General features: G+C 39.0%; 1 protein-coding gene across 1 annotated transcript in view; it reads left to right on the forward strand.

Annotated features, from left to right (window-relative positions):
- GRID2 (glutamate ionotropic receptor delta type subunit 2) overlaps positions 1-27,659 on the forward strand; it is a 797,500-nt gene that overhangs the window by 494,886 nt on the left and 274,955 nt on the right. The window contains exons 7-8 of the mRNA XM_069976784.1: positions 1,558-1,719; positions 15,951-16,070. Coding sequence (XP_069832885.1) covers positions 1,558-1,719; positions 15,951-16,070 — 282 coding nt within the window. The remainder of the gene's footprint in view (positions 1-1,557; positions 1,720-15,950; positions 16,071-27,659) is intronic.

Raw genomic sequence — 27,659 nt, forward strand, 5'->3', positions numbered from 1 at the left:
TTTACCCTTAACAGCATGTATATGTTTAACAACCATTGTCTATGAATATTTAGATGATTTACCTTTTTATGCCTAAAGTGAAGCAATAGGTTAGTAGAAACATCACAGCAGTGTACAATCTTTTAAAATTATAGAACGAATATTTAAAGGTAAAGTTTTGGAGCTATTCTAAACATTATGTAGCGATTTGCATATAATAAAATTATCTTTTTCTAACACCTTATGTACCCATGATGTATTGATACATCATGGTGTCCCTAAGGGGGTACAGAGAGGACTCACAGTCTTAGCACTCTCTGTACCCCACTGCTGGCAGACAGAACAGTGGATATTAGTCGGAGCGACCCGATTTCCAGCATCTGCTAATTACCCATTTAACTGCCATTAAAAGTCTTAGATGTGCTCACTGATGGCCAATTAGTTATACTTACCAACCTGGGCTTCAGTGACATTCTCACGCTGGTCCCAGCTCGGCAATCAGCAATCGAGCTAAGATTACATACAGTAGATCATACGAAATGCATTGATCTCTACGAGCAAGCAGGGCATTGCTCATAGAGGTTCCTTTGGGAGAACTACAAATTACAAAATAAAAAGTTTTTTCATTAATAAAAAATCTATGTTGATGCTATGTTTCCATTTATTATAAATAATGGCCGTCATTTAATGCTCAATTAATTAACTTAGTGATCATTAATAGTGTCAAATAACTACCGTTCACGCAAAAACCCGCCGAAGTTCAAAATTACAGATTTTGAAATTTTGAAATAAAAGTTTAAAGTATCTATCTATCTATCTAGCAAATAGATAATCCACGGCACTCACGGGGTTAAACGGTGAAAAAAGTAAGTGATTTATTGCAGCATTCCAAAACAAGACACGACGTTTCGGTAACCTCACGTTACCATCCTCAAGTGAGGATGGTAACGTGAGGTTACCGAAAAGGTCGTGTCTTGTTTTGGAATGCTGCAATAAATCACTTACTTTTTTCACCGTTTAACCCCGTGAGTGCCGTGGAATATCTATTTGCTATTTGGGAACGATCTGTGGTCAGGATCCAGGACCGCTGGCACCCGAATATTTTTGAGCAGTGCTGCTTAGATTTTCTGTTACATATCTATCTATCTATCTATCTATCTATCTATCTTTGAGGATATTGATGATATAATGGTATTACTGGTATTCAATGTACTTTATATCTATAGAGACATATACCATGCTCAGAAGCAGCAGGTGTAAAACTAACTACATCATCTATCCAAAGAAACATGTCATTTGTTGTTGTTTTGGAAGCAACATCTTCTCTTTTATAACAATTACAAAGGCCAACAGAAAATGAAGCACATGGCAAGACAAGGTGAATAACCCTTTATCATAAATGACAAAGCTTCATGTGACTAATTCCGTAAGAAACACTATACGATCTATCAGATGAGAAATAGAGTTGCGGGACAATGAGTTCATAAGTAGCCGAGGCAACTGTGTTATGATTTTTACTTAGGCTTGTCAGCTTTCTTCAAAAACTGAGGCCAATGATCAATATCTAATCCTTTACAGATCACCAACCTGTATATCTATGACACGGTGCTCTTGCTGGCTAATGCCTTTCACAAGAAGTTGGAAGATCGAAAGTGGCATAGCATGGCGAGCCTCACCTGCATCAAGAAGAACTCAAAACCTTGGCAAGGAGGTCGATCTATGTTGGAAACTGTCAAGAAGGTAACTTTCACTCCATCTTTCATCTTCATTATTTTCCAATGAGAGGAAAAAATGATGTTGGCTAAGGTATCTAATTTTAAATGCACATTACTCTTACTAATAGCTGTGCCTGTCAGGGGACCCATAAGATTATTTTAGGTGACAAATTTGCTGACTTACATTTTTCTAGTGAAGTTTGATGCAAAATTTTATAATTTTTTGAGTTTATAAGGACCATTGAGATACAGTATATTATCTATCTATCTATCTATATCACAAGAATACCGTAGCACTCGTGTGATAGAATTCAACACAACGTGTTTATTTCTATCCCACGAGTGCTGCGGTATTCTTCTGATTTATATCACCTATACCGGGTGGTCGCTGGTATATACCGCTTGGCACCAGATCTTCATTCTGAAATTCTTATCTATCTATCTCCTATCTATCGATCTATCTATCTATCTATCTATCTAGCTAGCTAGCTAGCTAGCTAGCTATCTAGCTATCTAGCTATCCTGATATTGCAAAAATACAGAATCAGGCTATATTCCCACAACATTTTTTTCTTGTCTGTTTATAATTTTCAAAATGAAGTCCGTTATTTTGAGGATTGGCCGTCCGTCAGTGCAATAAAAGTTGCTGGTATATTATTCTAGGTCAGGTGGACTAATTTCCCTTTGGCTGAGTCTTTAACTGAAAATTCCATTGAATTGAAAGGGGTGTTTCCCCAAAATCATTTTTGCTTTAATAAATTGCCCACCCATTGCTTTTCATCTTTCCAATATACATTTATTAAGGATTCTGCGCAGTTTAGCTGTTTTCTGGGTGCACTCACTCCCTCTGGTTGCATAAAATCATCAAATCTCAGTCCTGTCCGACACTGCTCCCTGCTCCTGGCCCCCACCCTCTGTGTCGGGATCACGTGTGCTCTGTCTCTTCAATGGGCTGGGTTATAGCTCTTCTAACCCTGCCCACTGAAGAGAGGGAGAACATGTAAACCAATGAGAGTGCTTTCCTTCCTCCAGTATCAGCAGTGTAGTGTCACTGTGCCGTGCCCATAGTTTCCAGGCCTCCGACCCCCTCACCACTGCTGCTAATGTCTCACCCAGTGCTGCGTTCGTCCACCGCCACTGATGATGTCCTGGTCACCTAGTCACTACCTCCTAAGAACCTGTCACCCCCCCTGTGTCTGGGTGAAGGCCGCCTGACCCCCCTACTAGAGCCCCGGATACTTACCCTATCCTGCCAAGTCCCGCTCCTGGAGCCAGTCCCGGGACAGGGATATCCTTGTTGGAAGGCTGGCGCGCGCTGCAGAGATGAGTCCGACGCCCATAGAGAATGACGACTCCATTCATCCTCACCTCTGCAGCGCGCACGCCGGGCTTCCGACAGGGATATCTCCGTCCCGGGGCTGGCTCCAGGAGCGGGACTTGGCAGGATAGGGTAAGTATCCGGGGCTCTAGCGGGGGGTCCGGTGGACTTCACCCCGGCATGGGGGGGTGACAGTTTTCCTTTAAATAGCCAAATACAAATCTATGATAAGTCAACGGGGTTATCAAGGGCTACAACAACATGGCCACTTTCCCCCTACTGTTGTCTCCAGTTTTGGTGGAGTTTTGAAACTCCGTTCCATTGAAGTAAATGGAGCTTAATTGCAAACCGCACCTGAACTGGAGGCAACAGTAGGGGGGGGAAGCGGCCATGTTTTTGTAGCGCTGGATAACCCCTTTAAAGATTTATATTTGACTTTTTATTTGATATTGTTGGGTGGTGCTGGTATCATATGTAATGCTATAATACATACAACATACATTCTGTATATAGCAGATTAAAGCTTGTCAGTTAATTTCTTGGGACTTTTTCCTTTGTTCATCTTGATAATTTATAAAGGTAAATCTTTATCATATATAGGTATATATATATATATATATATATATATATATATATATATATATATTAAAGATAAATATATTAAATATATAATAATATGCCTTTTTTTTGTGTAGTTTAAAGTTTCAATAAATATAGGATAAGAAGTAAAATCTCCCTATATATCGCCTTCTAACTAATGTTTGTATACCCTTGTGTCCATGAATAATGTATACAGTTTAACATAATGTAGACATTTCCGTCAGCTTCCATGCAGCTGATTCAAATTCATATTTACAATAACAAAAAATACTCATTGGCATATTTATGATTTTGAATGCCTTACACCATTTTTTTTTTTTTGTTTAGCTGTCACATAACTATTCATTCTCCTCATTGGAAATGAGATTATTCCAAGCCAATGTGGCCACGATGGGTCTCTTTCGTAAGTCTCCTAGGCATCTTGTCCATAGTTTGGGTGTGGTATAGCAACTCAGTTCTATTGAAGTGAACGGAGCTGAACTGTAATACCACATACAACCTCAGGACAAGTGTGGCACTGTTTTTTTGTAAGAAAGTAGCTATGTTTTTTCTAATCATTGATGACCCTTTAAGTATAGAGTATTACTGACTGTAAGCAACTTAGTTCCTGTCACAGAAGAAGGGATGACCTGATGTTTATTTCGATTGTCTCCATGTCCAATGACTTCTTCTCATACTGGAGAAACTTTCTGAGTGGTTGACTAGCTGCATGGGAATTTTCTCTAAGCAAATCAGTGCATAAGTCATAAGAAAATTTTTGGCAGGGACTGGTGTAGTTCAAGATATGTTGGCACTAGACAATGGAGCTGGACCACAGACCTCTAGGCCGGAACCTATGGTAGCACAAACCACCAAAAATAAAAAGCATTTTTCACTGGACCATGCACCAAGAAATTCCATTTATAATAATAATAATAATAATAATAATAATACCATAATACCATTAGTAAAGAAAACTGAAGAATTTAGGATTTACAGTTGAATAGAGAAGTCCTCATACAGAAAGGGGGTGACAGTATAGAGAAGTCCTCATACAGAAAGGGGGTGACAGTATAACTTTAAGGGCTCTGTCTTGAAGGGGGTAAAATAACAAAATGGAGAACAATGACAAATTCTGCACTCAGCGCAAATGCACAAATAGCTTGAGGGTCAAATATATTACAAATGGGGCTTTTTGTACTAGGGCTAGGTTTATACTATCTAAAAGCAACAGCCGTATTTCATAACGTTTGCACAACAACCGCCACTGTTATGATATATTATTTTCACATAGTGTGAACCTAGCTTGGATTTGTATTTTTGGATGAGTAAAATCGAAACAATATCCAATCCGAAGGGGGAAGGGGGGGGGGGGGAGGCCAATTTATGTCCTGGGGGCAAAAAGCTGAGAAATAGGAAGAAAAATAAAGAAAAAAAAATGCTGAAGAGAAAGAGGGTTATAAGATTAGATAAATAATGTCTCCGCTTGGGTGAGATAAATGTTTACCAGATGAAATGTGACACCTATGTTCACCGGAGGTCTGTAAATCCGTCCATTGGTGCCAACTTTGGAAAAACCTGGTCGGAGTCCTTGAAATGCTAATCATTCCGTATAGTAGAACTGGTACTACTGGCAGCAGTATACACTGCAGTGATTAAACGTAAAGCACAGCAGCAGGAAACTGCGAAAAATATTGTTACAAGTAAATGCAATTTTGATGCCACCTGGCATTGTATTGTCAGCCTATTGCTAGCATTGATGGCAGCTACCCGCTAACAGTAACTGTATAATGAATCTCATTTCTTTGGAATTGCTTACTGAATCTCAATTAACCAATAATTAACTGCTTTCTAAGCTTTAGTTAATTCCGAAAACTTTTCATTACTTTCTAACCACCCACAAGAAATTGTATTAAATTAGTTGCTACAGCTAAATTGCCTAATGAGTCGCTTTCCGGCCCCAATTAATTGCCTACTATCACCTTGTTAATTGCTCACTGACTACAGTCATTTTCTCTGGGCTGAATGTGTGAATGAATGAATGAGCGATTGAATGAAATGAATGATAGAGAATACAATCGATGATGTCACGGATGTATTCGAGGTTAGCAATTGCTTATTTATAAATATTAGGCTTTTGTGTTGAACGCCTACTAAGTGCCCTTTCAGACAGATGAGACAAGCACTGATCTAGTAGAAAGGAGCCTTTACACGGCTCAATTATTATGACAAAAGGGCCTCACAAATGATTGCCGGATTGCTTGTGAGGCTCTGTATTAATAACATTGTCAGCAGTTTATAAAGCGGTAATCGCTCTATGTAAAAGACCCTTAAGGTAATCTTCATACGACATTCAGCTAGTTGTACTGGCAATGTGTCAAGTTAAAAAAAAAAAGAAAGATAAACACAACCTTATTGTGTGTCTCTTGATCTGTGACTCTTGAATAGTCATGAAAAAGAGGTAACAGTTGCTCCCAACAAAGAGGTGCACTGCTCTTCTTCTTTCCTGAATGACAGGAAGGATATTTAGTGGAAACAATAGCACCTACGAGATAGAATTGGATAATATGGTATAATGGATTGGATAATATAATATTTATAGAGGTAATGTAGTTCAATGGAGCTAAACATGTGTCTATCTATTGAGAAATTTAGTTAAAGGGGTACTTTGAAAAATTGTTTCAAAACAAGTGGTGTCAGAAAGTGCCATAGATTTGTAACTTACTTCTAATAAAAAAAAATCTCAAGTCTTCCGTTACTTAGCTGCTGTATGTGCATTATTTCCACTCAGGAGAGCTTTTATATTGGAATTTACTACTACTCTTGACAGTTCCTGACATGGACAGAGGTGGCAGAAGAGACCATTGTGTCATACTGGAAACTATACACCACTTCCTGCAGGACATACAGCAGCTGATAAGTACTGGAAGACTGGAGATTTTGCAATATAATAAATTACAAATCTCTTTGCTTTCTGGCACCAGTTTACCAGGGAATCTAGTTGCTAGTTTTATATGTGTGCACATTATGTTATGCCAACAGCTACTTCAGTAATTCCAGGAGGGAAGGGGGATATAAGGACACTGAGCCCTAATGCTTGGTCCACCCCCCTGTCCCTACCTCCTTGCCTCAGCTACCCTAAGTGGTAGAGGACAATTTGGCCCAGCCCCTTCCTACATAACAGAGGAATATGCAAAAAAGTGGACAACACAAACAAATATATGCAGGTAGTCAACAAGCCAAGGCTTAGAACAAAACAGGCAATAACAGAGGGTCAGAATAACAAGATATAAGAAACAGGGGGAAATGCTTAGCATGCTCAACAGAGACTAATAGCAAGCAATGGAGTCTGAGCTAGAGAACTCAGCAGGAAAGAACCTCAGCAGAGGAACAGATGGGTGTAGTTGAGAAATCAATTACACAGCAGAGAGGATTGAAGCTGTGTTCAGACTAGGCACAACAAGATCATCATCAAACATGCCTCCTCCACCATTTCATACAGTTGGGAGGTGATGCAGAAGTCTTAAGTTGATGCAGATGTTACACACAATGGAATGGATTATAGCACAGTCCACACGAGGATATCAGAAGAGTGGCTGCAAGGCAACACATTTTTCTAACCCAGCAAAAAAGAATTTCAAGATGGCACTCAAGTGCTGTATTAATATTCTTCTTTGCTGGATTGTCAATTATGACTACTTAAGCTACAAGGATTGAGCACCACTTGATTGACTGTCTGTCTAGACTAGCGTTTTTTGTCCTCCTGAGTTAATTGCTTTAGAGGTGCTGAACACTGTGTCTGGATTTTATTTTTTAACATATTGTTCTGTTCAGCTTCTCTGTCACCGGATCATGCTACCCCTCATATAGAGCAGCATAAACCTAAAGGCAGAGTCTGTCACTGTCGGAAACATGTCAATAGATATGATCAGTCAAAGTTGCTCAGCTGAAGGCTTTTCTCCCTGGCTGACTACATGAGACAGGCTTCATAGAATAGCAATGGAATTTTTTTTTGCAATGAGATGGTGAAAGCAACAAGACTGGGAGAGCATTGCTTAGCTGAGTGCTTCTCCAGCTCGTTAAAATGATCAGTGGAGGTCTACACTCTCAGGCCCCAAACCAGTCAAACTTTTGACATGTCTCTACAATGGTAATGCTTTAAAGATTGCAATTTCTCATTAATTCAGAACATCAGTGCATGATTGCAACTAGGGATGGTCCGAACCTGCTGAGGTTCGGGTTCGTACAAACCCGAACGCTCGGCAGCAGATTCCCGCTGTCTGCCCGCCACGGAGCGGGCAAATACAGCGGGAGAAACGCCTGGAAAACTGGGATCCAGCCCCTCCACCGAGCAGGCAGACAGCGGGAATTATTACTGAGGGTTCGGGTTCATACAAACCCGAACCGAAATCGGTTTGGACCATCCCTAATTGCAACCATGGCCTTTATTAAATGAAAAAAATTAATTGCATTGATTTCAATGAAACCCCGGCCGGAGTTTATACACTCTGTATACATTCTGGCTGGGATTCCTTGCGGTCACACAAAAAACTGACAGAGCAGACAATGTAAAGTGCGTCTCCAGCCGCACTTTACATTGTTGGCTTTGGTGAATTGGAACACGGGCACATCGGTTTGTTCCCGCTTTCCGATTCAAAAGAAATTAAGTTCATCCGGCCTGTACTGCAGGACCGGCCGGGATGAACTTCACTGACAGCGGCCATTCTGTGACACGGCCGAGTCATACATAGTGTGAACCCGGCCTAATATAAGAGCTTACCAGGTGCCATGCAGGACTACAGTATATGCTGCACAATGTGTTTTTTTTTTGTTTTGTTTTTTCATTTGTCCAATTTGAAACTCTCCAGAATAGACTGATCACTATTTATTACTTTTAGTGGTCTTTTTGAGTTAGTTCTTTGCAATAAAGAACAGTATTTTTCAGACTTTTGCAGACTATTGCTACTAAGTTCCACTGAAGCATTTACCAAATGCCATAATAAATTGCATTGAAAGCGTTGATTACATTATTTTTTAAAAACTTTTCAGTAATTGCTAACATCCCCAATAAATTGTTTTCTCTTGTCTCTTTAGTTGCTTCGAGGCCTCAACTAATTGCTTACCATCTCCCAATTAATTCTTCTCTAAGTACATCAATTGTTCCCAACTAATGAATGAAGAACACACTAAAACAAGCGCTGACAATAGTTTTACGTAACATTCTACACTGCTTTATTTTATTATATATTGATAAATGTTAATGTGATGTAAATTTAAGAGCTAAATATTCTGGAGGATAGGAATACAATAGCAAAAAAAAAAAAATTACACTAATAGGGAATTGGGAATATATATTTTGAAATTTTTGAAGTGAACGTTAGTAAAGGTGGCCATAGATGTGAGAGGAGAATGCCACTGCCAGATACCTACAAAAAAGCAGAATCTCATTTAGCTGAATTATAAAGGATCATTCATACTGAACTTCAACTTCCACTAAGAGACAGTCCCCTTTAAATTAGCGTGTTCTGGTAGGAATAATCTAAGGTTATGTTTACAACTGCATTGGATGCTTTGTGGGTTGCTTTGCTTGGTTGCAGATTACATTCAAACTAACTGCATCTTTTTTAAACAGTCAAATGGTGGATACTGTAAACATGGCAGAAACACAATAGACCCCATTAAAGTAAAGTCTCTCTTTTTTTCCTCTTCTTAGCTGTCAATGGGGAGGGGCAGGTTAGTGAGGAAATAGTTTGATGTTTGTATGTAGAGATGAGTGAATTTACAGTACAAATGAAGCAAGTTGCGATCAGTAGTAGCGATCAACCTGCTGCTTTTGAAGTCAATGCGGTTCTGTGCTGTTCCACTCCGGGTGTCTGGAAAAGCTAAATCTTATCCTGGGAAACTTCTACCAGGACTGGCTCCAGGTTTTCCAGGCACTTGGGGCAAAGCGGCATGAACTTCATAGGCAGCAGGCTGATAAGCAGATCGCAGAGTTAGGTTTTCCAGAACAGCTTAAGAGCATAGTCCGGTTAGATAAGAGTTCAATCCCCACCCATAATCTAAGCTTGTTTGTAATAGGTTTCACATGCTAACTCACACCCTGAATCTGCTGAAAATCCTCACTTCCTGGTCTACTCTGTCTCCACTCATCTGTCCACCCCCTCCTTTCTGAAACAGGACCGTGTGATCTTCATCTATTTTGTGTGCTATGGAAGCTGTAACATGTCTACTAACTCCTATCACACCTATCAGTGATCACCCGGACAAAGAAGAAGCAGATCAAACCATCGGTGGGTGGGTATGAGACAGTTGGCTCTGAGGTGTAATGCATGGTGGGAAAAATATATTTTCCTTAAAATCTTATCATTGTTTATTAAGGTGTAGACTATGGCTATTAACTGCCATTTGTAATCTGTAATTTTAAGGGGCACTGTTATAGAGACATGTTAAGGCCATGTTCATACACTGTAAAGCAACGGCCACCTGTTATAGAGCAGAACGAGCTAAGCAGATTGATATATATATCTTTATGTGAAAAGATTCAGTATAACTTGTAATTTATTATTGAAATCTCTGTTTCCGTGAGTCCAGTCCATTGAGTGACACCGCCCACTGGACTCCTTTACACAGAATGATCAAGGATGTCAATCAACTTGTTGCAAGCTATACTGAATCTTTTCCCACAACGATATATATCAAGCAATACAATTCTTCCAGCTGTATAACATCATGGTGAAAGATTAAATAGCATTGTCTTGGTGGCAGGTTCCCTTTAATTTATAAAGTTGGTTACAACTAATACTACTTATTTTTACTAGTATTTTACTTTTAACTTATTGGATGTAAAAATTGCACAAAGTAGCACAATTTACACAAAAATGAATGATGTATAATTGATTTTTATACTCAGTTTTTAAGGACTGAAAACAATGCAATATCACTTTGTTTAAATGCCATATAATGTGGCCAAAATTGTGATAGATTCTCTTCTAGAACGTGCATTTATTATTTCTGCATGGAAATGAGGAGAGATTAGTCTTCCGTGTAGTGTATACAATTATTATTATTTATACATGAGTAGTAATGTAAGGGACAACCTTCTCAATCCACTGGGTAAACAACATTAACTGCTCTCAGTCAAACGCAACAGCTTGTCAGATTACCACATCTTCCAAAGCTTTTAGGGTTGGGTCATGACTTAAGGGTTGACGTATTTTATTAGCTATAACCCTAGTCATTGTATCCATGGTGATAGTACCATGGGGACTGATGATTGTAATATATATCTCACCGGAATCCATGTAATAAATATATTACCTAACTTAATTTGATCACTACTCACTGGGAAGCTTGATATTGGGTCATTTATACTTATTATCTGAGATATTTTAACAGTTTATTTGACCTTGGTATTTCTATTGTTGTGCTACTTCTAGACTCTTCTTATTCAATGAGAAGTTCACTCATTTTTTATACATTATGCACACATACATGCATTACTTTGTCCGTATATATATATATATATATATATATATATATATATATATATATATATAGTGGTACCTTGGTTTAAGAGTAACTTGAATTGAGAGCGTTTTGCAAGAAGAGCTCATAGTTTTTCAAAGTTGTAACTTGGTTTAAGAGCTCCCTGTACTGGGTGGGAGGGGGAGTGGAGGAGGGGCATGGTCTTCAGCACTGTACTGTGACCCTGGAAGTCTCTCTCACATTCCAAATCATTGTAGATCCACTGGCTGGGGCTTGCATTAGGAGACAGGACTGTGGAAGTAACCTCTTCACAGCTGTATCTCCTCTCTCCCTAGACAGAGAGTACTGCCATACTGTGCCCACATCTGCCCTGTTCATTCCTTCATGCTCCCTGTAGTCTCTGTCAGCCCTGGTGTTTCTCATCCTCTCCATTCCTGCTATAATGTGTCTACACTTACACTCAGCTATACACATTGCTGCTATAATGGGCCTGCACTCACACTCAGCTATACACACTGCTGCTATAATGTGCCTGCACTTACACTCAGTCATTCACACTCCTGTCTTACTGCACAGCTCTGTGATTTCCACTTCTGATTGGTCCATGCTGAACACACACACCTTCCCCATTGCTGTCATGTGACCACGAAGACCTCTGACAGCAGCCCTGCTTCTTTATTCTAGCCTGTTGTACTACGCTACTGCATTATGGGAATCTGCATCTCCATTCTGTATCTAAAAACTGCTGCTGTTTTTTTAGGTTTATGCACTTTCTATACATTATACTCCACATGCTGATTGCTATACTGTACAGGAGCTTTCATTCAGAATAAGAAATCATTATTTTTGGGGTGTGGAACCAATTGTCTTCATATCAATGATTTCTTATGGGAAAATTTGCTTTGGTTTAAGAGATTTGGATTACAAGCACAGTCTTGAAAGTAATAATGCTCGTAATCCAAGGCACCACTGTCTGTCTGTCTATCTATCTATCTATCTAAAATAATATTATATAACTTAATTTTATTATTTATCAGTGTAATCCTTATCTACTGTGTAAGTTAAAGGGTATTCCATTGAATAAAATGTTATTAAAATAGACATTTTGGGGGGCTGCATGTAGTAGTATTAGCAATTTAAAGCAAATGTACCATTAGGTACATCACTTTGTGGTTCTTTACATGACTAGGCTGGCGCCAGCGCAGGCATGCAGATCCTTGTGCATGGTGTTGGTTTGTTTGCAAGCACTGCTGCGGCATGAAGCACTAGGGATGGACCAGTGTGATGAAACCCCCTCCATTCTGTGATGCGGCTCCATTAGAATCAATGGAGCTGTGTCACACAGGGGAGTGGAGGTCGTCACACTGGCGGCCGGCAGACCTGCCTCCAGTGCTTAATGCCAAGTCAATGCTTGGGAATAAACCAGCACAGTAGGCGGGAAATGGGCCGCAGTTCAAAGAAGGACTCGGCGCTTGCATCCCCGCGCTGGTGATGGTCTTTTTGTGTAAAAAAACACAAAGCAATGTACTGTTCGCTTTAACTGTTTGGGGAAAAATGGTTGTGCAGCCCTGCAGTTCCCAACACAGCCATTGTTGGTAGCAAAGGGATTGGTTCACCCTGTCAGTTATTGTAAAAATGTGGCAAAAACATAAAATTTTCTTTAATAAATGATATTGCAAGGCAGACACAGGCACCAACACTACAGTGCTCTCTAAAAGAACTGCAACATTTTAGAGAACTCCAATGAGCCAAGAACCAAGTATAAAGTGAAGAAGGCCGCTCTTCACTACTACACACGACCTGCGAGAGACAGGTCAGCACAGCAAGGTGGAAAGCAGCTGAGGAAAGCCACCATGACCCAGCTGACAGATCTATTATGAGTACTTTGTATGTTCGCTAAAGCTATTAGAAAATATGAAAGGGAAATTTAAATCTTCATTTAAATGATGTCCCAAATTAAGTGGGAGAAGTATTCCCGGCTTCTGGTATTTGGTTGCACTAATGCACATATCAGTTATGATAATTATATAAATACAGATAATGTTTTATTGATTGAGCGACATCGCCTAAATATTTATTACCTAAATTAAAATTGGAAAGGCAAACAGAAGCAATTGCCAAGAACATTTTCAGAAAAATTCAAACTGAATATATTTGCATTATTGTCCAAATGAAAGCTGAAGAGGAGCTCTTGTTCTAATTTACACTTAATAAGATAAAGTACACTATTAAAAATTCAACGAGAAGTGAAATCTAGCTATGATAATACATTACAGCTAGACAAACATGCGCAACAGAAATAAATATTTGGAGAGAGGGGGGAAATTAATCACATTTAAAGGGATTGTCTTAACTGCAGACCCTTACTTTATGCACTAATATTAGAAAGACCAGATGTTTGTATAGCTTTAGCTTTATGTGACAACTAGTGTTGAGCTGACTGTTCGGGTTCCACAACGTTCTCCAAACCCAAATGCTCAGCATGACTACCAGCATCTGGACTCCCAGTGTCTGGAGAAGTTGGACCATGTTTTCCTGGCAACCATAGGGCGGCATCCAACTTCTCCAGATGCTAGGAGTCAAATGCCAAGCATTCGGGTTCGAAGAACGTTGTCGAACCCAAACAGTTCGTCAAGTCCTCCCAGCACTAGTGATAATCCCTTTAAAACAAATATATAGATCATGATTTTAATATTGTAGACCCACCCCATAAATAGTAGAAAACTGCAGCACTACTATGAGTTTAAGAAAAAACTTGTGCATTTATTCCATCCAAAAAACAGTGACAGCTACATTTCTGATCTCTCTCAGAGATGGTCTCAAACTGTTGTGAATGGCTCAGAGAGAAATCAGAAACGTAGCTGTTATTGTTTTTTTTTGTTTGTTTGTTGTTGTTTTTTGACAAAATTAAATTTTTTTTCTTGAATTCATTGAAGCGCCGCAGTTTTCTACTATTTAAAGGTCATGATTACTTCTATAGGAATAATACTTTAAAATATTCAAATATGTTCAGAATTTTCTTAATTTTTATTTTTTTTTTCCTTTTGTAATTTACTTTGGGCAAAGCTAGTGCAGGAACAGAGAGTAAATGTCACCCCCACTTAAAGTTCTGTCCATCACATAGGCTCTATTCTTTGCTTGGGCGGATTCCATCATCTGCTCGAAGAATTGACATGGGTGGACAGCGGAATCTGCCTGACCATAGAATGGAGTCTATGGGAGGGGCAGAGAGCCAAGCGGGAGCGCGCAGGCCTGAGTGGCTGAGTTATCCGCGACATTTACCCAGTGTGCATATACCTAAAGACTAAAAAAATTGCCACTGTACTTACTGATCTACCTGCATATACCATACGCCTGACCATTTATTCCCTTACAGCTATTTAGTGCAAGTAACTTGCAAAAGTTTTGGAAAGCTTCCCAGCCTTTGCTACTCTGGAGCCACTCAATCTTCCCCCTTGCCATGTATTGGTTCAGCACTTCCGCTAGTTTCCTGGGGTTGCCCATCTGTGCCTCATGTGTCAATGCACCAAAGCCCAGGGAACAGGATCACCCCTTCCTAGTTTAGTCCTCCACCTAGAGCTACCTCCAGGGACACACACCATGTAAGTTGTTGTTGGGATTGGCATCCAGCTTCTCACATTACATAAAGTAGGTGTTAACCCCTTGCACTGCTCACAATATGATCTTATTGCTAGAGCACCACTGAATGTAGTCCTCTACCAGCTTACGTCTCCTCTTGTAGCTGCTCAGTCTGGAAACTGCTTCATTACCCTATCTTTTGGTCCACTTCTATGTCTCTTTGTCACATTGTGCAACACTTGCACTACACAGTGAATGGGGGCAGAAGTAGTTATCTCTTCTTACTTAGTAGTGTCCACGCTGCAGCTCAGCTCCCTTTCCAATTATTTTGAGCTGAGCTGCAGTAACCAGAACTGTATATCCTCAAGCTCAGTATATGCCCCTGTTTTCTTGTCTACCTTCAGAAAGGCTAGCATGGAAGTGGTGGATACATTTTCAGACAATTGAGCTGACTGGCTCTGTATTATTCAGTGTTTTGTTTAACAAACGGAAGCTTTTATTTATCAGGTATGGCAGAAGCTTAGAGCATGACACGCATGCTGGTGTTACCTTTGATCACCTCTAAAGGTCTTATGCCTGTTGTTTTCCCTGTTACTCCAGTTATGTTCTAGGCTCTCTTCTTTCTAAGATCTTATAGCAATTACCAAACTTACCTCCATAGTAGGTATGCCACTGGATTATGCTAGTTAGCTTGTAAATGTAAAACCTCAAGCTACAAGTTGAGAAATCTTAGACATTTCTTGGGTATATAAATTTAAAGAACACGTGTAAAAAATTTATTCCATCAAAATATTTGTCTATACTTGGATACCATTTATAATACAACATAGACTATGAATAATATATAGGTAAATTCATAAAACATTAAAAATTATTATAGCCACAAAGGTCCAGTCTTTAATAATGCAAGGATAGTCCTTAAAAGATTTTACCATTTCTTTTGGAAAGTAAATAAAAAAAAAAAAATTTGGCAGAAAATTTACTTTTTTTCCTCATCAAAGTATCATTGACATACACAAATCCCATATACCTTTACACATGGCCTTACATAGCTTTATCGACCACAGTAAGCTTTCACACAGCGGCTAATGATTGGGTGAATTTGGCTGAGCACATTGTTTCAGCTAAGCACGGGTAAAGAAAATCTAACATGGTCAACCATACATTTGTGAACAGACAGTTGTGAACAGTTATGAACAGACACTTGTGAAAAGACAGTTGATATACTGTAAGCAATATTCTTTATTACTAACTAGAATGTATTTTTCATTAATTTTTTTTCTCATACTTTTTAGGGGGCAGTAAGTGGACTTACAGGAATTTTGGAATTTGATGATGTTGGCGACAATCCAAATATCTACTTTGAAATTTTGGGAACAAACTATGGGGAAGAACTTGGCAGAAGTGCCCGTAAGGTAAAGTTGTTGTGCAAATTTATTCTTCCAGTTTTTTTTTTCTTCTGTTTTTGTTTTTATTGATACTTTTGGTGGTTATATGAACTGTCCATGTGCTCCTTTCTCTTGCAAGCGCATGCTACTCTAAACTGTGTAGAGGTGATGCACTTCCTCATTCTGAACTGCCCTATTATTGTAGCCGTAGTTGTGAAGTTTATGTTTTTAGCGTAACCTTTGTTAACTCCTGTCAGATTGGATGAAGCAGTGGCGGTAATTTTGAAATCTTGTAGTCAAGTGATGTGATGTGATGATGTGACCACATGATGAAGTGGAACACTGTCTTGTGTTCATAGGAGTGTATTTCCATAAAATGTGGCTAAATGCGTTTTGGGGTTGTGTACCCCTTCTTCAGTGGCAAGTAGAGATATGCTGGACTGGATTCATTAGCAGGATTGGCACTCTAAACGTTAACTATTAAATGTCAATATATTAAAAATAAGCAAAAAAAACCCCCCAAAAATTATATGATATGAAACAAACATATCCCGAGGGGAAAGAGTATAGGCGTTCAGTACTTGTTCAATGCAGTAAGTCAATCAGTACTATGCAGTGATGCAGACAGTAAGAACCAGAATCAATACAAATTATGGACTGAGTTGCTGGATCGGAGAAAATATCCATCCATACATTCTACATATTATTTTCTTCATAGAGTTGAAACTGGTGTAGTCAATACTGCATAAATATAAAAGAATAGGGGGCACAGGTGGGATGTATATAGCAATGTGAATAAAACCTACCTATTGTGCAAGATAAAGGGTACAAATGTGAGCTACACAACATGTTTTGTACACTTGTGCTTTTGGCATGATGGCAATGGTATCAGTGCATGATAAACATAAATCTGTCATAATGACAATCTTAGTCCTTCTATGTTAGGAATAGTCTGATCCGGAATATTTGAAAAGCAATTCAGGCACTGGTTGCCGCCTGGCTCTGAAGAGGTCCTCCACAACTGGTGACAGATAAGGGCCAACTTAGGGTTACAATAATCCAAAGATCCCTATCTCAGCACTAAGACCCCTGGGTAATAAGCTGTCAAATTCATAAATCTTCTGAGACTCAGTGCTAGACATTCTGCTAATATAATCTCCTCCTCTCTAGTCTCGGTATACCTTGAGAAATGCAGCAGAGGTCATGTCTGTAGGGTCATATTTGTGAATGACTGAAAAAGGAGAGGATTCTGATGACATAAATCACACTATTGGTGTTACAGTGATCCCTTCATTGGATGGAGTTGACTGACAGCAGCAAAGTAAAGTGCACTACCTGCTTGTTATCCTGGTTGGTGAAGGTCTCAGTAGAGAGACCCAAACTGATCTAAACTTGCTATATTCTTGTGGATCTCATTGTAGAATAAACTTGATGATCGACCCCTTAAGCCACCATGACGTACCTCATACATCATGGTGCCATTAAGGAGGTATATAAAGGGCTTACGGTGTGAGCTCTTTTTATACACAGCGTCTCCCAGTTTCTACCAACTTCAGTCTGAGTGGCCTATTTAACCATTTAAAAGCAGCTATTAAAACTGACATTGGCCAAGCATCATTGACGGTTTAGTGACATCTATTGGTTCTCTATTGCGAGATTCTTGTGAGCCAATCAGTTGGATAGGAAGTAACCTCTGCTAGACTTCCTAAGCTTCCTGCACTCAGCAATTGGTACAGGATGCCTTCAGTAACAAGTGTAAAGTGTTGCAGTAATAGATCAATGCAGTACATATGTATTGCATATATACCCATGAGCAATCAGTGTCCCTATTGGGACAAAAAATGTGTAAAATAAATAATGTATAAAAAAAATCCTGTAATAAATATAAATATATATATATATATATATATATATATATATATATATATATTGGTGATACCCTCCACCAGTCATAGGTGAGAGCAAACTCACCGGACACATTGTAGGAAACCAGAAGTCAGTGTGCAGCCATCATCCGAGCTGTTAACATTGATACTCCATAAAGAAGTCTCGATAACACAAAAAGCGGAACTAGCATTGAGCTAAAGAGATCTTTTCGCAATGGATTCCAGAAACTAAGGGAAGTACTAACTATTTTTAGACATTCGGTGATACTGGAAAGCAAAGTAAATGGAGTAATAGTCAAAATAGAGTGAGAATTGAACAATTTTAACCCCTTAATGACCATGGGCATACATTTACGCCCCCCAGGCTGTTTCTTAATGCAGGAGGGCGTAAATGTACGCCCTGCTGGGGTCCCAGGCTGAGCTTGCTCCATAGCCAGTGAAAATCGTCTGCTATCTGCAGCCAGGCCCTCACCCTCAATGGTGGGTCATGATCACGCAGCCGCCCGCCATTAACCCCTTAACGCCATGATCACACCGCATCTCCTGTTACTTTCCGATCACATGGCCTAACTGCTGGAGGTCTCTTACCTTCCTCTGTGCAGTCAGGTCTTCAGTCTTCCACAGGCAGTCTGTGTCAGAAGATCACAAATAACACTAATCCCTGCTATGCTATGGCATAGCAGTGATCAGTGTATGTAATCAAATGTATTAATGTAAAAGTCCCCTAAGGGGATTTAAAAAGTGTGGGAAAAAAATCAATAAAAGTTTTAAATAAGGCCCAAAGCCCCTCTCCCAATAAAAATGAAAATCACAACCCCTTCCTATTCTATGCATAAAACACATAAAACCAATAAATTTAATAAAAATAAAAGCGCTATAAGAGTTACAATAGGGTCATTTTAAATTTACCTATTTGCAAAAAAGAAGTTTTACTGCTAATAAAAATAGTAAAACGTAAAAAAAAAACCTAGTAAACATGCAGTATCACTGTGTTCAGACTGACCTATAGAATAAAAAAAAATGTCAGCTTACCGTAAAGTGCTATACATGAACATGGAACCCCCCATAATTAGCGGAACCGCATTTTTTGACCCAAATAAATAATAAATAAATAAATAAATGATATTTTAGAGGTTCCGTCATTCGTTTTATGGCAGATTGAAAGATGTACAAAGTACAACTGTTATGAGTTATGAGTCTTAGAAGGTGATGTGGAAAAAACGAAAATGCAAAAGTGACAATTGGCTTGGTCCTTCCGGGTAATTCAACTCTTCCTCGATAAAGGTGTCCATCATACAAGCATGTTTTATAAAGGCGATGTATACGCAATACATAAGATGATATAATGTTGTATAATACTATTTTTAATGTTTGACAAATATAGATGCATAGCAATCAGCAGTACAATAGTAACAATAATGTTCTTTCACAATGAAGGCATTCAAGCTTTCCCCATACTGGCAATTTGTCCATGCTCACAATCATTTAACTGCCACTTAACACTAGAGCACTGTGTAACTGGACGTAGCTGCAGCACAATCTTACCTTTCAATTACTCCATTGTTGAAAATGTAAATTTTACTTTTTTGTTGCATTCTTGATCAAGAGCCCAAGTCCAAAAGATTTCCCTAGAGTTCACATTTCCCTCATTATCCAGGGGGTTGGTAACCTGTATAAGAGATCATTGCTAATGATCTCAGTTATTGAACTGTGAACATAACTAAAAAACATGAAAGAAAGCTTGGTCTTGGGGACCACATTTGAATAACACTGCTTTACATTGCACCCTAGCCACAGAAACATAGGAACATTTCTCTTTAGGTTGAGGCATTGAGGCTTCCATCAAACACAAGAACAAAGGAACACCGGTATTGTACAAAGTGGCCCTTTGGCACCTATAGCTGCTACTAACAATTTAGGAAATGTAAAGATGAACCATAGACATAAATGTACATTACCGACAATGACTCATCTTCCCCTCTCCCGAATGAAGCAGGAACAATCTATAATAATCCAAATGAGAACCATAGTTGAGATTTTCCTACATTTGAAGATATATTTTAATAACATTTTTATAGCCCTTTTATTTAATATAATATTTATGTTGTAAAGGAAAGGTCCCTTGAAATGTTGTAAAGGCTAGGTTCACACAATCACTTTTTATGGCCATTCGATGGCTGTCTTTTTGGATGCCCTTCATTTTGGGGCCAAATGATGTCCGTTATTATATTATGTATATTAAAATAACAGGCGTGGTCTCAAAATGATGGATATCCAAAAAGACGGTCCTCAAACACCCAAAAAAAGATCTTGTGCGAACCTAGCCTAACTTGCAAGAAACTAGTGGACATTAAAATACATTGTTTATTAAGGCTATGTTCACACACCGGTTTTTAACCCCTTAACCCCATGACATACTGACACTAGGGGCTCTATAAAGCGAGCTCAGGAGGTGAACTTGCTTCATACAGGGTGCAGACCAGCTGCTATCAGTAGTGCAATAGCTTTTGCCCGCCATTAACCCCTTAAATGCTCCTGATCACAGCGTTTAAGTGTCAGTGACAGGAGCTGTGCTCCTGTCATTGCCTGATCATAACCTTCTTACTGCCAGAGGTAAAATACTTACCTTTAAGCAGTCTGATCAACCTCAGGAAGACTCATTGAAAAGAGTACAGATAACAATAGAAGGATTGCTTCTGGTAATCCCCTAGGGGGACTTAAAAAAAGGAAAAAAATATGTAAAAAATGTTTGTAAAAAAAAAATATGACAAAACTCCTCCTCCAATAAAAGTTTAATTGGCCCCACCCTTTTACCAGTTTACAAATAAAACATATAAAAATAAATAATAAACATATTTAATATCATAGCATGCACAAGTGTCCAATCTATTTAGATATAACAATACTATTCCTGTACAGTGGACATTGTAAACAAAAAGCAAAAAATCATGACAGGATTGCAAATTTTTTGTCACATTATCTATTTTTTTTTTTTAATAGATCTTTTTTTTCATAAAAGATCATGAATTTTTATGGTGGTTATTATCAGAGACGGCATCAGCACAGGGCTTACTGTGTAAGTGCCGGGCCCACAGTGACTCTAGGGGCCCAGAGAGGGAGAGGGTCCTGGTGTTCTAATGTTCAGCCTACTCACTGTAGCGCAAGGTGAGGGGCTGAACATTAGAAGACACAGTAGACAAGCAGGACCTGCACAGAGAGAGAGGGGTGAAGGACCTGATCACATGACCCGAAGGTCCTCAACTTGTGGAGAGCAGCCTGACAGAGAGGGAGAAGGGTGCTGTAAGTGCTGTATGCCAGTGTCTGAGTGTGTCAGTGTCCGTGTAAGTCTGTCAGTGTCAAAGTCAGTCAGTGTAAGTCAGTCAGTGTTAGTCAGTGAGGGTCTGTGTCAGTAATGTGTGTTTGTATATGTTAGTGGTGTCTGAAGTAATTGTGCATAGTGTGTGGATGATGGGTGCCAAGTGGAAGGATGAAGCCCCCGCTGAGGCTCTGTCGCCTGAGGGCCCTTAAAAACCTGGAGCCACCACTGGTTATTATGTGAAAGACTGTTTTTTGCACTTTAAAAAATGGTGTGTAAACATAGCCCGAATCATAAAAATCTGTCCAAGATATGACTAATGTATAAGGTGTCAAGTGGTATAAATAAGGCTTTGATCTTATTGCTAAGTTTCAATAATACTAGGAAATCTCTAGTGCCTCTAATGCAGAATAGTATTAAAAGCTGCCAGCACCTGGGGAATAACATGCAGGGGGCCCGAGCTGCTGGCAGGAGAACACTGATACAGAGGAACATCAGATTATCTCGTCTTGGCAGTAGAATGTAAACAGGTAAGCACACGGTTACATAATAAGCTTCTCCTGCATGTTATATAAAAGCTATAGCGATAAAATATAAATGATTTCAGGCAACATGCTTCTTTTAATTTCACTACAGAATATGAGATGACAAGCACCACACAACACAATAACATCCTGAAATAAGCAGGAAAATAAATTCGTAGCCGTTACACTGTTCTAAGGGAACATAACATGTCTGACAACAGAGACAAATGAAAGGAACGAGATAAAATAGAAGCAGACATTATGCAAGCCGTGATGTATCCTTTAATAACTACTAGAGTTTTAAACCTAGATGGCACAAATATTTTATACATTTCTTTTATGAGCATGGAGCAATAAAGATAAGTCTGCGCACCACTTCTACAGAATTGAATGTTGGAATTTTCATAATAAAGAGAACATTTACTGCTGGAAATATATATTAAGTATAGAGCCACGAGCTAGGGATTATAATCACTTCTGCAGATTGTCAAACGCAACTCAGGGCTGTGTGTAAATAACTGGAGGTTAGATCATTGTAACCCTACAGTTTGGTGGCAAGGTTGTTGTTTTTTTTTGTTTTGTTTTGTTCAAACACACAAGTCACGGAACGGCCGGTCTCAGAAAAGATCATTCTGGCCGATACTGCGTTAGCAACCAGATGATCTTTAGCGCTGCAGAGTTGTGATGCGCGCCCGCATAAGAACTCCCCACTGCACACTATGGAACGTGCGGCCGAAGCGGCTCGCTTCATAGTGTGCACTGACAGGGTTTTCTGCGGCCGCTATTCAATGAATAGGGGCCACAGAAAACTGACATGTATACACTCTGGCCGGGATTCCCATGGCCTGCAGCACAACGTAAGTTCGGTACCAATCACAGGCGTTGCAACAACGTCTGTGATTAGTATGGAACTTATGTTGTGTGAACATGTTTTATTTTTATTTTTTGCATTATTTTTTATTATAAAACAGTAACTATGCTTCTTGTATTTTACATTTAGTCCTTGAGTCATTTAATTTAATGGTTTGTTAACCCCCTCACGTCAGCAATCTGTATATACACATTCCTATTGCACATACCGCGTGCAGTAGTAATGTATATATATGCTGCAGTGAGAGCAGTCCCGCCCACATCAGAGTCCAGGGAGCCCAGCATAATGACAAGCAGCTGTGATCCTGCAGCTCCCTGTCATTAGCCCCTTAAACAACAGAACCTATAGCGATGCTGTGAGGGTCCCAATCGCTTGTACCGACAGGCGGGGGTAAGTCACTTACCTCCATCCTGTCGGATTGGCGATCTATGCATAGAGTCTGCTCTCAGGTAAGCTCTATACATAGATCACCGATAACACTGATCTATGCTATGCTTTGGCATAGCATAGATCAGTATATGCAATCATATTGCAATCATATTGAATATTGTATATTTTAAAGTGAAAAAAATTGTAAAAAAAAGTGTAATAAGTTTTTTTAAGCATTAAAAAAAAACTTATATAAACCCCTCCCCCCCAATAAGTTTAGTATACCTCTTTGCCCATTATAAAAATAAAAATATTAAAAATAAATATATTAACATATATTGTAGCATGCGGAATTGACAGATCTTTTAAAATATAACATTATTGTTCCTGCACAATGAACCATGTAAACATAAAAAAAAATAAAAAAACACCAGGATTGCTGATTTTAATTTTTTTTATTAAATATTAGTAAAAAAAATTCTGTTACATCAATATGATACCAATAAAAATAAGAGATCATGGTGAAAAAAAATGACACCCCAACCAACCCTGTAGGTGGAAAAATAAAAGCGCTATGGCTCTTAGAAGGCGGGGAGGAACATTGCATTAATTTGACCTGGACATCCGTGCATCAATGGGCTTGGTCTTGAAGGTGTTAAAGCAGTACTCCGGCAGGAAAAAAAAGTCTCAAATCTACTTTTTTCCGATAGTTATATAGATTTATAAATTAGTTCTATTTAAAAATCTCAAGTCTTAAAGTACTTATTAGCTGTTGTATGCCCTGCAGTGCATTTATTTCAGTCTGACACGGTGCTATCCGTTGCCACCTCAGTCCATGTCAGGGACTGTCCAAAGAAGTAACAAATCCCCATAGAAAACCTCTCTTGCTCTGGACAGTTCCTATCACATGCAGAGGGGCAGCAGAGAGCACTATATCAAACTGGAAAGACACACAATGTACTGCACAACAGCCGTTGTTCCCCTACAGCCATGGAAATAATTCACATGTCAATTTTTTCCGTCCGGAAGACTGTAAATTGTTTACAGTCTGTTTACACAATGAATGGCCGTTCTCACGGCCGTACATTGTATTGAGGTCAATGGTTAATTGAATTGCAGGCACATCCAAAGGTGCCCGCAATTCAAATAACCATTCAGTTATGTTCCTGCGGCCCATATGGCAGTATCAGCCACAGAAACATGTACAATTGCAATGGGTGCTGTGCTGTAATACAATGGGCGTTGTTAAGCAATGGCAGTTGTATTACAGTGTGTGAACATAGCCTTATAGTGTTGTGCCTATATATTATGACCACACCAGGTGAGCGTGCACTGCTATATGCACTCTAAGGCTATCTTCCCACAACGTTTAACAGTGTCCTTTGCATAGCAACAGGCGCTGTTAAACTGGCGGCTTCCGGGCTCCATTCAGGACGTTCCTGCAGCCGGTACCTCTGTATCGGCTGCAGGAGCATTCTTTTTTTAACAATGACTTGTGGGCACTGTCAGGTGTGCCCGCAAAACAATCAGCCATTCACTTTCATTTAATGACTTCACGGCAATGCCACCCTTGCAGTAAAGAACGGACACTAATTCAATTGCAATCAGTGTCCGTTCTTTACTAAAATATGACGGCTTGTGAACTTAGCCTTACCCTGTCCACTCGATTGAACTTGTCCTGCACCAATGCAGCGCTTGTTTTTGTGTGTGTGTGTTTTTGTTTTTTACCCACAGACAACTATAAGTAGAAATGATGGTTTTCTTATAACAATAAGTACACTTTAAATGATAAATTCCCTTAAAATGTTCAGTAGTCATTTTTTCCTGTTCCTTGACAAGCGATCAGTCATAATATTCATGATATTCTTCTATGCATTAATCTTCTGTCGTCAGCCTGCACTGGAATAACCCGGTTGCAGTCACACGTATCCGTTAACCGCCTGCACGGTGGTATTTTATAGCGGCATTTAATAGGTTTAACAGTCATAGCAGAACACAAAAGTTACACTTCCAGAGGTTATTTCCTGGCATTTTATGCCATATATTTATATGTGAGAGGAATGAGAGCTAACCAGCACTTACTGCTCTTGTCCTTTATTCATGTTTCATGTCAACCTTTTTCTATAGGCAAATTATAACAAAAACTTTCAGATCCTTTCAGTTTTGACTTTGGTTAAGACAACAGTTAGGGTATAAACCCACACACCATATACGCAGCAGATATGCAACAAATACGCAGCAGATTTGTTGGTACAGATTTGATGCTGTGTTCAGTTATTTAGATCTAATCTGCTGCGAGTTTGCTGCGAGTTTGCTGCGAGTTTGCTGCGTATCGTAGCAGTAAATACGCTGCATATACAGTGTGTGGGTTTATACCCTTAAACAAAGACAGAAAGTTTTAGGCTATGTACCCACAATTTTTTTTTAGGCAAGTGTTAAAAATTATCACAATCATTATTTGTCTGCCTTATAAAAAACAGCTGGTATTTTACCTAAAAAACACATTGTTGGAACATATGGTGCATTTACACGGAATGATTATTGTTCGAATTTTAGCAATGACGATTGCATTTCAGCGATAATCGGCTTGTGTAAACAAAGCGAACGATCAAGCGCTGAGCGAGAAATCATTTATTGTGATCTTTCAACATGTTGTTGTTGGTCGTTCGCTAAAAAATTACAGATCGCTTTGTGTAAACAGTCTTTCAAAGAATCACCCTATGTGTGAGATGGGCTTAAGGACATAGGACAGGTGAAGCCCTAATGCTGGCGCCTGCCCCGCTGTCCCTTCCTCTTGTAGTGATTGGCTCCTTAGCAGGCCGGCCCCAAGCTGAAGACTGGAACTATGCTGGTACAAGTGAAACAGACAAGACAAACAAACACAGTATTTGCAGGGTCAGAATCCACAGGTAGTACAAAATAAGAAGTCAGGAAATCAGGATACATTGCTAGCTTAGTCACACTAAAAGAGGCTCTATAGCAGGCAAGGAAGCATGAAAGGAGTGGTAGTTATATAGATGCTGGGGTCCCAGCACCAGGCGTGATTGGGTCACAAACTCCAGCCCTCAGCCCACATTATAGAGCTGACTAGTGGTGCCAGCTGCCAGTCAGCAAGTCAAAATTCAAAACACTTCAGCCAATTGACCTTGGGTAGTAGAGCCTCCTCCAACCGGCCAGGTCGGCTGCCAATGACACAGTCGGCACGCAGTGCCAAGTGTGCCGATAACTTCATCAATATTCAAACTTTTGCCTTGCAGCCATCATTTCTGAGACTTTATATTGTGTTCTGTACCATTATGTTTTTCGGTATTCAGTACAAAAGGATGGAACTGCTAATAATAAAACGATGTGTCATTCTAGAACTATTTAAAGTCTAGTCATGGTTATGCAGGGGGTCATAAGTAGTAAATAACTTCAAATAATAAGGAACCCAATATGACTTTTTGGAGCATGGAAAAGGTTACTTTTAATGTGCTTTAAACCTTCTAAAGTAATTCTTGATAGTAAAATGAACAGGAACAGTATACAGTTCAATATAATGAAAATGGGGATTTCAGATCATAGATGTATTTAGTCTGGGAATTCTCTTATGAGCAGTAACATTAAAGGTCAGGCAGAAAAATTGTCAATGGTCTTCCGGTTTGAGTACTTTTAAATTGTTATTAAGTGCTAACACTATTCTATTCTACTGACATTTTTTTTTTAACAGAGCCATTTGGGTAGTATTTAATGATTTCTCAACCCCCCCCCCCTCCCCTTTGCAGCTCTATAGACTTTTAGGGTTGCAGGTATGCCAGCAATGCAATGAAATAATGCACTGTGAGAGTCTCACAACTTAGAGTCACAAAAGAAAGAAGTGAACAGATTTTCAGAAAATCTAATTTTGGAAATAAAACGTAGTAAGAAGAGCATTTTAGGTCCATACAGTGTTCAGTGGGGCCTTAAGCACAACACAGTTTACAAGTGAAAAGTGATGGATAAGGTTCAGTGCCTGATGTCATCAGCATCACGGTGAGTGACATTCCCCTGGGCTGCATCACTAAGACCAGGATGCCAATATACATGAGTTACATGGCCAACTAGGAACAAACAGGAAAATAGGAAAACTTTTGACTATATGTAATCTACCAATAATAGGTTAATTTAACTATAAAAGGGGGAAAAAGTAAAACATATTAATATCTATTTTAGGAAAATTCTAATCTATCATTTTTATTGTCAAACAGAAAAGATTGGTTGATAATATAGCATACTTGTGTTGTATGGTGACAAGAATATTTTTTGAATAATTGGTAATTTTTAGTAATCTCTTTTTTTAATTGATGCATAAAACAAGCTATAAACCCTCACTTATCTTTAGAATGGGCTTTGATCTGTATGAAAATGTTGTAATTGGAACTGTAAACTGTAGGTAAATGACAGAAGTGCCTGAAAGGCATAATTGGTGTGACTGATGTATTAAAGATATAGATAATTGGAGCCGCAGATGAATGCTATAATGCTTTTCTTAAAGGAGAATTCCGACGAAAATTTAATTAATTAATTTATTAAATCATTGTATTGCCCCTCAAAAGTTATACAAATCACCAATATACACTTATTAGTGATGAGCGAATACTGTTTGATCGAATAGATATTCGATCGAATAGT

The sequence above is a fragment of the Dendropsophus ebraccatus genome, chromosome 7 (genome assembly GCF_027789765.1).
Source record: "Dendropsophus ebraccatus isolate aDenEbr1 chromosome 7, aDenEbr1.pat, whole genome shotgun sequence".
NCBI lineage: Eukaryota > Metazoa > Chordata > Amphibia > Anura > Hylidae > Dendropsophus > Dendropsophus ebraccatus.